This window comes from Poromitra crassiceps, assembly GCF_964638095.1.
Source record: "Poromitra crassiceps genome assembly, chromosome: 27".
NCBI classification, from domain to species: Eukaryota; Metazoa; Chordata; class Actinopteri; order Beryciformes; family Melamphaidae; genus Poromitra; species Poromitra crassiceps.
In genome coordinates, this window is record NC_139650.1 from 12,893,333 (window position 1) to 12,909,100 (window position 15,768).

Below are 15,768 nucleotides of genomic sequence, written 5' to 3' on the forward strand. Positions count from 1 at the left end.
GATGCACTGTCTTAAGTATTCTGAACTCTGCAAATCTGTTATGTAATACCCCACCATCCCCCACCATATTAGCGAGATGCTTGCTGTTCTGGGCATTTTCCAGTGCTCTCAAATGTTTGTTTCCTCCTTGAAACAGGTTATGAATGGTGTCCTGCCCTATTTCCGAAATGTAAGTCATTCTGTGAGTCATTCAGACAGGACAAATGTTCTGTAGCCTACAGAACAGAACAGAACAGAACAGAACAGAACAGAACAGAACAGAACAGAACAGAACAGAACAGAACAGAACAGAACAGCCTCTCAGGAGTCAAAACATCAAGTGATCAAATCTGCTAGGCAAGGCAAGGCAAAGCAGCATTATAGAACATCTCATACATATTACGTATTACTATATGACTAGTGTTTTATGTATGTGTGTATCAGTGGCGGCTGGTGAGCTTGGCAATAGGGGAGGACGGTTCTCCGGAAAAAAAAACGAAAAAAAATTGGGCGTTTTTTTTTCTTCTCTTTTGCAGTTTGAAGACAGATTTTAACAACATACAAACAAAACAAAACAAAAGCTCAGACACAGCTGGAAAACAAAGCAAAGCATACTATTGATTGACAATTATAATATGGTGCTACCACCCATATAAGGGTGCTTACATGCTTATAAAAGCATAATATGGGTTCCCATACAAGGGGCCAAGACAAACCAGCTGAGCAAGTCACCCACCGCCCCTAACCTCATCAAGGTAGGCCAGAAACGGGTCCCAAATATGTCACTCCTATACCCTAATGTAATCTCAATAGCAGCACCAGTCTCCTTCAAGGATACAAGATCAATAGAAATCATTAGCTACAGACCGCTTTATAGATCCACACTGTTACAGCAGGCAACATCAAACTTAATTTCAGTTTAATTCAATCACACAAATTACACCACGCACCCCCATATAGATAAGATTTTGTTCCAGGGTCCCCCATCTGATAAGAGTTTTGCTTTTAGATGTTTTATCACAGACATTAATGAAACCCATGACCAAAATAGTCATACATTCTGTGATTGTGTTACTTATGGATGGAATTATAGTGAACATAGATTAATCCCACCTTTTTGCTGGGGACCCCACTTTGAAAACCACTAGCTTATGCTACACCTGTTGCAAGAAGGTGAATTTTCACACATTTTCAATGCAGATTGAGGACAAATAAGATGGATTGTCATCTGGTGCATTTTAACGTTAGGCGCACCCAGGAGAAAGAGAGTTGAAGTGGGAATAATTTCTGGCTGAGCAATGTAATGCACCTCAAAATAAAGTAAGATATTTAGGCTACAGTTAGTCTGTCAGTAAAAGGTTTGATGGATGAACAAATCAATCAAAAACACTTCACTACGTCCAACATAGGCTACAAGTTTCGTTTCATTCCATTGCATGTTTCGTTCCGTGTTTCGTTCCATGTTTCGTTCCGCGCTGCCAAATTCAGTAAAAAATGAGTTTAACTCATTGAGTGCCAATGACGACTAAAGTCGTCAATTCAAATAGTAACGTAGAGTGCCAATGACGACTAAAGTCGTCAATTGCGTTTTTTGACGGTGGGACGTGGATCAAAGCCTGATGCATCTCCTGTAAAAATATGGGGGATGTTGAAGGTGTATAAGCTATTTTACGGACCCATTAGGTGGCGACAGTGCTCTCCAGATTAGAGAAAGATGAGGAAAAAACAGAGAAGAAGTCATGGGGAAACGGAAACCGCATCGGTATGCATCGATATGCATGAAGCATAACATTAGCTGTGCCTGTGAACAGCAGCCAATCTGCTCCCACAATTGAGCCCCTCCGTCTCCGCTGCGATAGCCCCTCCACATGATTAGTTGCCAGAAAAGCAGCACCCGACACCAGCGTCTTTCTGAAAAGTTACATTATTCTCAGCTGGAAGCGCTGGGAGCCGGCGACAAAAACGGCGGAGCGCTGTGAAAAAGCTGGGTGTAGCGCACTTTTCAGTGCAGAGCAAACGCAGCAGAGAGCCACCAGAGACACTCCCATGGAGGAGGGGTTTGCAGTTGAGGGGGGTGGGGCACGCAGGGCAGCATACAACACCAACCCAGACAGCAGGCTCGATGGACAGATTGGCAAACACAAGCTAGAATATCTGATGCCCACCAGCAGTAAATCAAGACCAGCAAGAAGGTGTAGGGTCTGCGCACGCAGGGGCCAGCGCTGCTGGTTGCAGCTAAAAAATATTATTTTGCTATCAAAATTCCTTTGTTTTCGCTGTTTTATTGAAGGAAATTATTTTTGAGGTGTCACTACATCAGAAAATATTAGCTTCAGAGTCAGTGATGTGCTTGAAATGCTTCATTTCACAAAAGGCTCATTATCTCAGCTTCTAGTTTGAAACGTCTGTTTTTGGTGAAAACAACCTATCTTCTACTGCTGATAACTAAAGAACGGAAAATGATATCAATAAACTTTTTTTTTGCTGATGATACAAGACAGTCTCATCGTTCTTTGGGCGTGTTCGGTGTTTACATAGTAATATCACACAATGTTCTGTGGGTCTTGAGAAATCACTGAAAACGCTCTGAAAGGGCTGGCACTGGGAGCATCCGTTTTCCAGAAGTGGCTGGCAGCCAATGAGTTAATATCGCCAAATGGCGGGCTATTCAGCATAAAACAATATAATACGAAAAAGTAGCACTGCTTGGTGGACGCCAAATTTAGTAGAAGACCCGGATAACTCGAACTTAATTTACTTACTTGAATATCCATGCTGTCTGTAGCCGTGCGAGTGCAGCCGATGAGGTTAAATTATCCCAGTGTTTGCTTCTGAGCCTCCATGTACCACGCTGCCCTTTCTAAACTCGTTGAGGCGCTTGCGTAATACAATGCAACGACTGTCTGGCTTGTGAGCTAACCTACTGCTTGATAATATAAAACATAGGAAAAGAGAAAGGGGACAATATAGGTGCTACTGTCTGTAAATCTATCTATTAGCCTGTCAGGTCTTCATTTCCTCCATTTCCAATGGAGTGGATTCAACAAGATTTTCAGATGTATTCAGCATTGGACAATACAGAATGTCAATCTTAGCAATCTATCCAACAACAACCAATTAGGTTTCACCTGATTTCACCAGGCTAAGGGCGTGTTCCGCTCCAGCTCAATCTGATTGGTTGGAAAACACATCACTCTCACGTGTTCTCTGTGAATTGCAAGTGTTTTTCAACCAATCATATTTTTTCATTAGATAAATTACCAAATAAATAAACGCCCACAGGGCGAATGTTTTTTAATCTACCTACTCCAGGCTGGGACCAGGGCCAGAGTGACTCGTCTGCATGGAGCTCTCCTTTCCATCAGTGCCCTACAGGTCACTGTTGTTGAAGCATTTTAAGAATATAATGAATGAAAAAATGAGCGTCTGCACATAAGAAAAAACACATTTGATTGATATTTTATTATAAAAAAAAAAAGAAAAAAGAAAAAAAAAAAGAAAAAGAAAAAAAACGACGATTTCAGACGGACAAGCCCGTCTTTATTGTCACACGATTACACACATCAACACATGCACGGACGGCCACAACACACACATGCTGACGGTGGCCGGTGAAATTTGTCCTCTGCATTTAACCCATCCTGGCTTTGTCCTTTCCTCCGGGGGGCAGGCCAGGAGCAGTGGTCGCTTTCTCGTACAGCGCCCGGGGACCAACTTCGGATGTTGTCGTCACTGGTCGGATGACGATGACGATCTGATCTTCTGCATGTTTTTTAATGGGGGGGGGGGGGGTTATATACGGAGGAACCCCCCTGGGGGAGCACGGGGAGAACATGCAAACTCCACACAGACAGAAAGGCCCTTACGACGAGATACCCCACCTGGGCAGTAGGCACTGAAGATATGGGGGGGAACACAACCACAGCGCCCGCAGTGTCCCAGGCGAGAATCGAACTCAGGACCTTCTGACTGCGAGGCGACAGCTCTACCACTGAGCCACCGTGCCCCCGGTGGCTAATAATTTGTTTTATATAAAATCCCCAATCTAATAGAGGAGGACCATCCCACTATGCCTCACTGGAAAAACCTCCTCTGGTGTGTATGTATGTACATATACATGTGTATGTATATATATATATATATATATATATATATATGTATGTATATATATATGTATATGTATATATATATATATATGTATATATATATATATATATATATATATATATATATATATATATATATATATATATATATATTTTTTTTTTTATATATATGTATATATATGTGGATATTTCTATAGTATGTGTTGTTATACAAGTATAAATGTAATAATTTAGTATTGTGGAAAAGGGGTGGGTGTTAATAAGTTATACTTCTTCTCACTCCTTTTCGAATATGTCTACATTTGTTACCCCTTCATCTTTATTTCATAATACTATTTCAATCGACTTATTAACGTGTAATTTTGAAGGCCCCGTATATTGTCTCTGTTTTGTTTACATATTATTCGAAATAAACATGACAAACAATACACTCAAGCAATTCAAGCTGCTTTACCGAGTAATAAGAAATAGAGTAAATGTAAAATACTCCTCCTCCTACTTCTACTACTACTATTACTACTACTACCACTACTACTATTACTACTACTATTACTACTACTACTATTACTACTACTACCACTACTACTACTACTACTGCCACTACTAATATTATTATTAGTATTAGTATTATTATTATAAAAAAGTGCAAAAGTATACAAACAAGAGATCCACAAGATAAGACTTAAAAAGTAAAGTAGTGCAGTTCAACTCAAGTGAAATAGAAACATAAAAGAGCCCTTGTAGATGCATATTGTGAGTGAACCCATATGTTTTTTCTTTAATTTTCTTATTTCCTGTCCTTCCTAATTCTACTCTCGATCAGATACATAGATACATATATATTTTTTAGATTATTTTTGGGCATTTGGGCTTTATCTATTTTTTATATAGGACAGTAGGGAGAGAGAGAGGGGATGACATGCGGCAAAGGACCGCAGGTCGGATTCGAACCCTGGTCGGCCGGCGTGCGAAGGGCATGAGCCTTCGTGGTATGCGTGCTACCAGGTGAGCTACCAGCCTAGGACGCATCTCTTGATCTGATATTGATGTCAGATCTCACTGCCTAACCTCCTGAGACCCTGCGACCTCATACGGGGACATTACAGGCATTTCTACACCATAATACTTCATTCTGCTGAACTTAGACCTGTTGTCCTCATGTGTAGACACTTCTTCTGCCTAGTAGAAGCCAATACACTATATCATGTCAAAAAAAGATGGCGGCAATCTCCACCAAATCCTTCTACAGCCACAGAAGTAGACAAGGTCCTAAACCTGATCAAATTTTAGTGATTTGTTGATTTATGCTTAGGACCATTTGTAGTTTGTAAAGGCATGCAGATTTGATCAATTTTAGCAATAGTCAATGCTGCAACGTTGCTAAAGAAGTACTCGTATGCGGACAACAGGACGAAATACTTCACTTTTTACCAGATTTTTAGGACACACCCCATTAAGTAAACACGGGAGAAATTGCTCAATATTGTTGAGGGATGATGATTTCAGATGATGAGGATGAAATGGGACAGTTTACAGCAGGGGTTCCCAAACCTTTTGGGCTTGTGACCCTATTTTGACGTCACAAAAATCTAGGGACCCGAGACATTTCAAATTCCGGTAGACCATCGATAATATCATCAGTGACATCGTCAGCTATGTCACATGTGCTTCTTTCCCCCGCAGAATTCTGACTTTAATCTAAAAATTCAGACTTTTTTCCTCAAAATTCCGACAGTAACTCTTGGTCCACAGATGGATGGGAATCATACAGGGTAAAGATAAAGCTCTGTCATCTAGCTCTTTGAGTTGTTAGATAAAGCTCTGTCATCTAGATCTTTGAGTTGTTAGATAAAGCTCAGTCATCTACTGTAGCTCTTTGAGCTAATTCTGTGTTAAGCCATGTCAGGTGACAAATGAGGAACTCAAAGTTCACTGGTGTATCCATTGTCTTTCACTATGTGTGAGGTCATTTATGTGTTTATAGCACATACATACTTACACATGACACGTGGCAGTTGAAAGCTTAAAAGTGATAGGACCAAAGTAGAAATGGATACCACCTTGATTTTGAATAGTAATAATATCAAGTTTGTGATTATAGTGTTAAGGCCATTTAAAGTTGATCTTATATCTCTCTCTCTTAAATCCTATATTTCATGTAGAATATGTTCTGCATTGTTCTGCTCAATTTAGTTTCTTATAAAAATAAAATCAATGGCAAAATTGTTCTTTTACAACACACATAACCATTTTGTTGTCTACCAATTTAACATCAAAACAGACAGGTCCAAATTGCTTTTCACACTAAGGGCCCTATCATCGTACGGCGCTATCGTTTGCGCAGCCGTTTGCGCACCTCTTATGCTTTCTTCCCTGCGTCTTAAGCTATCGTCTGCTGCCTTCCACCATCCAGTTTTGCGCTGGAATCTAAGGGCAGACACAGGTGTAGGCGTGTCCCAGGCGTGCCGTGTGCCTCTTAGCCTATCATCTGCCTCCCTCATTTTGCGCTCTGGCGAAGATACCATCATCACGCAGTAGCCCCCTTGCACTCAGCAAGAAAGAAGTGGACATGTCATGATCTCACACTTGGGAGTACTGTTTTAGGCATAAACACGCCTATATGGAAGTTTGCACGAGATGACGTGAAGCACAGCGGCCCGACACGCCCACAATTAGGGCTTTGTGCGGCGCTATTCCAGCGCAAAATTACCGCCTTTGCGATGAGCCCTAAAAAGCTAAGTGTAGGAAACACTAATCTCTGACTTCATGCATTTGTCCACCAGGGGCACTCTATCCAGATGGGACATCATCCAAGTTGAAGCAGGATGACTCCGTTCCCCCAGGAGGAAACTACACCTACCGCTGGGAGGTCAGGCCAGAATTTGCACCCACAGATGGCGATGCCAACTGTCTGACCTGGGTCTACCACTCTCACCTTGAAGCTCCTAAGGATATCTCCTCTGGACTCATAGGTGCACTGCTCACCTGTAAAAAAGGTATGAAGATATGTGACCAAATACCATGAACCCATGCTCACACAACAATATTAATTTAAAATCAGAAAGCGTTTGCTCAGAATGCATTTTTTTATTCACTAATTCATCATTCAAACAAAAATATTTATCAACCCCTCATGTAATATACAATTTTAAAGCTCTGAATGCAAATATCAGTAATCTATGACAAACAATGTGCCTGCCCCCCCCCCCCCCCCCCCCCCGTAGAAGAGCTGTAGAAGAGCACATGCTCCCTCCAATACATGTGCAGTTGCCAGCCGCTTCTTTCACCAGCAGGATCTAGCACATAGTGGATCACGCTATAATCACTATTCTTCCCCAGTTACCCTTCCCACGAACCTGCGCCCCGACTGACCAGAGGAGGCACCAGTGCAGCGACCAGGACACATATCCCTCGCCTGGGTAAACTCAGCCTTCAACGTGACGTAACAGGCTATGCCTGTAGCGTAAGTTTCGTGATAGTACATAGAGGTCACGTGGAGGCTGGGTTTACCCAGGCTAACATAGCCCACCGGGTTCCCACCTGCAGACAGTGGCGATTCCAGAGTCTGTTGGGGTCCTAGGCAAAAATTCCCAGGGGCCCCTTCCAACCAGCGTTCATCACGATTATTTTTATAAATAGGCTATATTTTTCTAGCCGATGCGTTTAGAACATTATTCTCAGTTTGCTTTTGCTATAGTGTAGCATATTTACATGCTTGCTGTATTTAAACTGCTGTGAGATTTGTTTGAGGGGCATTTGTATGTATGTAATGTATATAATGGAAACAGATGGGGATGAAAGAGGGAGGTGGGAGCTCACAGCGCTTTGGTCGGGCTTTTCTGACCGGACTGGATCGCACCGTGGAATCGGAGCTTGAAAGCGAACAATGTGATTGCTTCACTGCAGATCACCAATGGCCACAGTTGTGAATAATTCTACACCATGCCCACTAATAGCGCTGCGTCAGGCCATAAACGCTAATTTAAGGCCAGGGGGAAGATAGAGGCCATAGGCCTTTGAAGGCATCGCGATTTGACCTTCCGTTTCCCAGAAAATGTCAACATTTCTCTCATTGGATAAAAATGTGGTGTCGACCTCCCACTGTCCAATGGTTACGGTTGTGGAGATACGTCCGCCCTGGATGCAGGGCTTGGGGGGTTCCAAGTTACTGAGCAAACACTCTATTTCAGTGATTGCTGTCAGAATATAGAACCATTTAACACTTATTTGAACAAAAACATTGCTGAATGCAGCTTTAAAAGAAGGAAGGGGGCTTAGGGGAAGGGTTCTTGGTAAAATAAAGTGCGTGTGATTGTGTGGGATGAGGGGGCAGCCAGGTGGTTAGTGGATTTATTTAAACAGGCTCTTATTGAGGATAGTCACAGCTGATGGGATGAAGGATTTATTTTAACTGTTCTTCCGGGCCATTTGGACTTTCAGTCTGCAGCCTGAGGGTAGTAACTGAAAAGTTGGGTGGTGTGGTGGTTGGGGTTGTTGTAGTCTGAATTGCCTAATCAGTAGGCCTCTCTGCTCCACTGTCTGGCTTTCTTTTTCCTAATCCTCTTCTTCTTCTTTTTTTTTTACTTCCAGATAACTTCTTCATTGTTCTTCTTTCACTTTCAATTCAAGAGAAAGTAGATGAATCATGCAAGTTTGACGGGAATGACATGGGGCGTCTTTAGGGAGTTGTCATTGCAAATCGTCCATTGGTTGGAAATGGGGAGGGATTTGCGGTCACTGATGTGGAGTAAAGTTTCTCAGCCCCCTCATCCCACACAATCACATGCACTTTATTTGACCATTAACCCTTCCCCTATAAGCCCCCTTCGTTCTTTTCTCCTGGCCCCGCCTAATGGCCTGGGGCCCCAAGCAATTGCCTGTATCGACTCTGGCTGCAGACACAGCCAATTGTGTCTGTAGGAACATCTGATAAAGCCGGAAATACCGCTGCCGGGATATTGAACCCGGGTTTCCGCGGTGGTAGGCGAGTGCTTTTAGATCTACATAGTGATGGGCAAGCTACTTGGAAAATGTAGTAAGCTAAGCTGCCAGTTACTATAGAATAAATATAGCTTCACTACATTGAAGCTATCCCCAGAGAACTGTAGCAAGCTAAGCTACGAGCAACATGGCAAAAGCATGTTGCTGCATGTATCGAAGCTACCTTTTTTCTTTTTCTTTTTTACATTGAATCAACTTCATGCCAAATGAATGTTATCTCGTGATCAAGAAAAACTTTCCACCAAACAAATAGGCAGGCAAAAATTAAAAAGAAATCCCAATTCAATTGGTTAATATAAAACAAACTAAAACTCTCACTGCCACAATATTCAAAAACAGAATTCCAAAATAAACCCATAAAAGGCAGTGATAGAAACAATAAAAAATAATCTATTGGCGACTTCAACACAGGATAAATTCAACTCTCCTCTCCTCTAGTTTCCCCTCTCCTCCCTTCTCCCCTCGGGCTGTGTATTTTCCTTTCCCGACAGCATGACCCGCCCTATTCTGCCTCTGATTGGCTTACCAACCTAAACCAACTACTATGTCACTACTCATGCCTAAACCCAACCCAGAGCAATCTAGTAAGAGAGTGGCACCAGCGGAGGTCCAAAATGTGTGACATGTAGCCAGTGAATAGCCAGGAAGGAGGCTCAACTTTCCGGGAACTTTTGTGAGGTAAAAAACTGGTCCATTGGAGTGAATGGAGATGTCGCAACCCAATTGGAGGAAGAGTAGGGCGGGTTTAGCAGTGCAAGGATGGTAAAAACAAGGATAAGAGAACACTTGTCCCTTATATGGAAGTGCTTGCTGCTATCGGCTACACTTGACCAAGCATTGTCTCCTCCTCCTCTTCTATTCCAGACCGCAGCTGGAAGAAGGCAGATCTCCGCGCTGCCTGGGAGCTTTGCTCATGTGTTTTCTCTGGGAAATAACTTTTAGTGTTTGTGGGACGCTACCGCGCTACTTGGTCTATAAATAGCTTCGCTATTGAAAACGCGAATTGATTCAAAAGGAGCTACGCTACCACCAAGCTACTGAGAAATAGCTTCGCTACTTGTAGTGCCCAACACTGGATCTACACTACCCAGACATCCCATATTTTTCCCCTGTTTGCTCACGTCTGTATCTGTCACTATGTGACTTCAAAAGGCACGGGCATCATATCAGTGGGTCATTGTTATATAACCTTTTAGACCTAGGGATGGGTACCGTTCACATTTGAACCGATACCGGTACGATACCGGTACCTGGAATTCGGTACGGTACCCAAAACGGTACCATTTTCGGTACTTTACACCCTCTAATAACAAAAAAAATTACAGTTGTAAAAAAATAATAATCCAAACTTCTCAGAGAGAGCGGTCGGTATTCACTAAAGCCTTCATATCTCAGGCTCTGTAGCACATAGAAACATAAAATAAAAAGCATTTGAGAGCTTAACCCTTTGGCTTTTCGTATTATATTTGCCCTAATGTTCATTAAAAAAATGTTTTATCTTTAACCCCTAAAAATAAAAATATTCTAATGCATTTTAAGAAATGTTACTAAAGATTATGGCACATGTAACCCTGCCAAATAAAAAGCCACGGGTTTAAGCTCTCAAATGCTTTTTATTTAATGTTGATAGCTACTATACAGGCTGAGGAAATACGTTCTGTTGAACCCTTGACAATTACTGCAGCAAGAGTAACGTTAGCGTTTAACGTAGTAACGTTTGCAGTCGTTGTGAAGACAGTGAAAAGCCCCGTTATCTAACAACCACAACAGCAGTGAAACAACTTATCCAGCTAACGCTAGCTAATTAAATAACGTTACCTGATGTTGTAGAAGTCGATGCCTCTCTCAACGTTACAGCTGAGGAGGTGCTGCTAACGTTAGCTGCAGTGCGGTAGGCTATCTGCTTCATTCACCCTCAGCCTATCTAAGACGTTATAGTCTTCAGCGTTTAGCTAAATATATCTTGTGTTTGACCATGCTTCCTCAAGTTTGAGGTGTTTCCCTGGCCAGCTTTGCAATTCACATCACAAATGTTGCAACCAGTGTTGTCTGAGTCTATCTTGGTAAAGTGTAGTCACATTTTCGGGTGGTCCTGTTTCTTGATGTTTCAGGTGTGTGACGTACTGACGTAACGCGCTCTCGCGTGTTGCCTTAAGGTTCCGTCGGAATTTCTATTTTACCCACTCTCTTCTATTACTCAGATGCGTTCAAGTACCGAAATGAGGTACCGTTTTATTTCATGTGAACTGATACTCGGTAGTACCGCCCCCTTTCGGTCGGTGCCTGTAAAAGTACCGAGTTCGGTACCCATCCTTACTTAGACCTGCTCATAACTTAGAGACATCAGATATGTTTTAATCCTGCTTTTAAAATGTTCCACAAAGTTAGCATCTCCGATCATTACTGGGAGACTATTCCAGAGATATGGTGATCAGTAACAGAAAGCCCCACTGCCTATCTTTATCCTTGGAACAGACAGGAGACCTGTATCCTGGGATTGCAGAGGTCTTATTTGTATGGGATAATAAATTGGTTATACTAGCTCTATTCAGCAGATGAAAAGGGCAGTTTATGTATTTCAAATGAAAGGTCAGGATCAAACAGGACACTAAGATTCTTAATGAAGAGACTCTGTGATACTCTAAAAAGCCATCAAAATTAAAAGAAAAAATTGTTGCGCCAAGAATCAGCATCTTTGTTTTGTTCAGTAGAAGGAAATTTGATGTCATCCTGCCTTCGACTGAGATAAGCATGTCTCTGCATTTTGTATTTGCAGGTCATTTTTAGGTTAGATGGAGATGTAAAGTTGACTATGATCTGCATAAGAATGAATTCCTAAACTGTATTTATGAACTAGGTACCTACGAGGCAACATGTACATGGAAAATATAATTGGGCCAATGACGGAACCCTGTGGCACACCGTAGGTTACCATAGGTCCTCAATGAGAACATGAAAGAACTCCCACAAACACCTTCATTAGAAAAAAAAAAAGAGAGAAAATGGGAGAAAGACGACACAGAGAGGGAGCCCCTCTCTGAGTGGGCAAACAAAGCTGAAGTTTATGATTGCCTAAGTATTTAGAGTATTCACCCACAGTTTATCTCATGTTTCTGTGTGCACACAGGCATCCTGAAGGAGATTTCTCAACCAGTCCGGGGTCAGACAACACCAGAGCCTGTGCTAGAATCAGAGCGTAATGATGTGGACCAGGATGTGTTCCTAATGTTCAATGTGGTAAATGAAGGCCTGAGTTGGTACCTGGAGGACAACATTCAGACCTTCTGCTCTGATCCAGACGGAGTCAACCGGGCAGATCCTGATTTTGAGAAGTCAAACCTGATGCATGGTGCGTGATGACATTTTTAAAAATCATATTCATTGTTTAGATCTTAACAGGGCGTTCACACCATACGGCGAAGCAATGTTCAAGCCACGCTGAAGCTGCGCCGAAGCGATCATTCAGGATTCAGTTCTATTTTCCAAGCGTCAAGCATGAAGCTGCCAGGCAGGAAGTCAATGGAAGTTGTGGGTGGGGTCAAGGCACGCTGAGCAAGGCGCTGAGGAAAAGAGAGTGCTTCTTGTGTGACCGGTTTAACGTGAGCTCAGCTTCAGCGTGGCTTTAGCTTAAGCTCTGCTTCTGTTAAGCGCCTAGTGTGAACAAACTACTCTACATGGATTAAGTTGGTTAACCACAAGGATATTATTCATTATGCTATGGAATATTGTTTTGTTTTTTAATCTGAATTGCACATTTAGAATACAAATTTAAAATACTTATCCCAATTTTCTTCCTTTCCCATTTTCTATCCCCTGCCCCCGATGACCCTACATTTTCAATCTCTGTTATCCTAGTACATTGCTATGAATTATATGATTAATTTGCAGCAATGCTGTCTGTATCCTTAAATTCTTTTGAAATGTCCGCAGAATGCAGTTACATCACATCAGGTTTCACATCACTAGCCAGAATAGCCTTCCTCTTTCGCAATAAAGCCTCTTTCACTCACGCTGCCAAACTAAAAAAAATGACAGAACTCCCAATTCTTGACTATGGCGATGTCATCTATAGAACGGCTTCAGAAACAGCCCTCAAGAAACTGGACACTCGCCATCATTCGGCCATCCGCTTTGCCACCAACGCACCCTTCCACACTCACGACTGTAAACTTTATGATCTGATAGACTGGCCCTCCCTCAAAACCCGGCGATCCCTCCACTGGCATCACTTTATATACAAGACAATAGTAGGCAAGACACCACACTACCTCACCTCTCTCCTCCATATAGCCTCCAATGCATACAACACTAGGTCAAGTGAGCACATCAAGCTCACCATCCCCAGCTCAGTCAGATACAGATCTGATTTCGGCCGCACCTCCTTCCGCTTTGCAGCCGCAAACGATTGGAACGCACTCCAAAGCACCCTCAAACTCACAACCCTGACATCACTTTCCATCTTCAAACAGAAACTCAATCAACTCTTTGTTGACCGCTGCACCTGCTGATTAGCTCCGGATCTCTCTCTCACACACACACACACACACACACACACACACACACACACACACACACACACACACACTTACACACACACACACACACACACACACACACGCACACTTACACACACACACACACACACACACACACACACACACACACACGCACGCTTACACACACACACACACACACACACACACACACACACACGACCGCTGTACCTGCTGATTAGCTCCGGATCTCTCTCTCTCACACACACACACACACACACACACACACACACACACACACACACACACACACACACACACACACACACACACTCACACACACACACACACACACACACACACACACACACACACACACACACACACACACACACACACACACACACACACACAACCCCCCCTTCAGTTTAGTAGTAGTGTAGCACTTATTTTCTGTGTATATCTGTACATTCTGTCTATATTTGTACATATGCTGTTACTTGTCTATATGTTTATATGTTTATTTGTACACTGTCTATATTTGTTCATATGCTGTTACTTGTCTATATGTTTATTTGTACACTGTCTATATTTGTACATATGCTGTTACTTGTCTATATGTTTATATGTTTATTTGTACACTGTCTATATTTGTTCATATGCTGTTACTTGTCTATATGTTTATATGTTTATTTGTACACTGTCTATATTTGTTCATATGCTGTTACTTGTCTATATGTTTAAATGTTTATTTGTACACTGTCTATATTTGTACATATGCTGTTACTTGTCTATATGTTTATATGTTTATTTGTACACTGTCTATATTTGTTCATATGCTGTTACTTGTCTATATGTTTATTTGTACACTGTCTATATTTGTACATATGCTGTTACTTGTCTATATGTTTATATGTTTATTTGTACACTGTCTATATTTGTACATATGCTGTTACTTGTCTATATGTTTATATGTTTATTTGTACACTGTCTATATTTGTACATATGCTGTTACTTGTCTATATGTTTATATGTTTATTTGTACACTGTCTATATTTGTACATATGCTGTTACTTGTCTATATGTTTATATGTTTATTTGTACACTGTCTATATTTGTACATATGCTGTTACTTGTCTATATGTTTATATGTTTATTTGTACACTGTCTATATTTGGTCATATGCTGTTACTTGGCTATACTTTTATATGTTTATTTGTACACTCTGTCTATATTTGTACTATGCTGTTACTTGTCTATATGTGTATATATTTATTTGTCTTTTTGTTACTAGACTTTGACAATGTAGCTATTCCTACTGGGCCCTCTTGGCCGGGTCATGTTTGCAAATGAGAACTGGTTCTCAAACAATTCACCTGGTTAAATAAAGGTCAAATAAATAAATAAATAAATAAACTAGTTCTCTCCACAGACTATAAAAGAAAGATTAAGATGAAATATGTTCACCGTTTGTCCTGCCGTCTAACTTCTCCCTCTGGTTTTTCTTTGTGTGACAGCCATTAACGGGTACATGTTTGGCAACCTGCCTGGAATCGAGTTATGCCAGCACCGCTCGGTGGCCTGGCATTTGTTTGGTATGGGTAACGAGGTTGATATTCACTCCGCCTATTTCCACGGGAACACACTGTTGGACCGTGGTCACCGCACGGACGTCCTCAGCTTGTTCCCAGCCACGTTTGCTACAGCCCAGATGGTCCCGACGGCAATGGGAAAGTGGCTGCTGACCTGCCAGGTTAATGACCACCTTCAGGGTAAGGGCACTGCAACTTTAACCTCTGTGTCTCCTCTTGTCCTCTTTGCTGTGACACCTGATTGGTTGTGGAGAGTTGCTGACAGGGGGAGAATGTGTTTTGTTGTGAGTCCACCACTGCTATTATTGTCAATGCACTAGTAAGAGGTTAAAGTCATGAGCCTGAGTTTCTGCTCTAAGAGTCACTTTTGTCATGTGGAAACAGGCCTTGAGTTTCATTTCCAGGCAGGGGCCTGTCCAAAGTCTGAGCCTTTCACCTTAATGAGCAATACATGCTCAGTGTGAGTAATGCTGACACTTGTGAAAATACGACCTCTGTGCATCACACCGGACTTTCCATAGTGTGTTATACTTGTCTCTGTAACTTTACAGGAAAGTCACTTTATGGTCCACACATTACAGTAATTTAAAGCAGCTA

At 41.9% G+C, this 15,768-nt stretch overlaps 1 protein-coding gene across 1 annotated transcript in view; it reads left to right on the forward strand.

Annotated features, from left to right (window-relative positions):
• Positions 1-15,768, forward strand: part of LOC310799052 (ferroxidase HEPHL1-like) — a gene marked incomplete at its 5' end in the record, with an annotated part of 85,583 nt that overhangs the window by 9,437 nt on the left and 60,378 nt on the right. Inside the window, 3 exons of the mRNA XM_083661620.1 lie at positions 6,869-7,081; positions 12,214-12,435; positions 15,097-15,351. Of these exons, the coding sequence (XP_083517746.1) occupies positions 6,869-7,081; positions 12,214-12,435; positions 15,097-15,351 (690 nt within the window). The remainder of the gene's footprint in view (positions 1-6,868; positions 7,082-12,213; positions 12,436-15,096; positions 15,352-15,768) is intronic.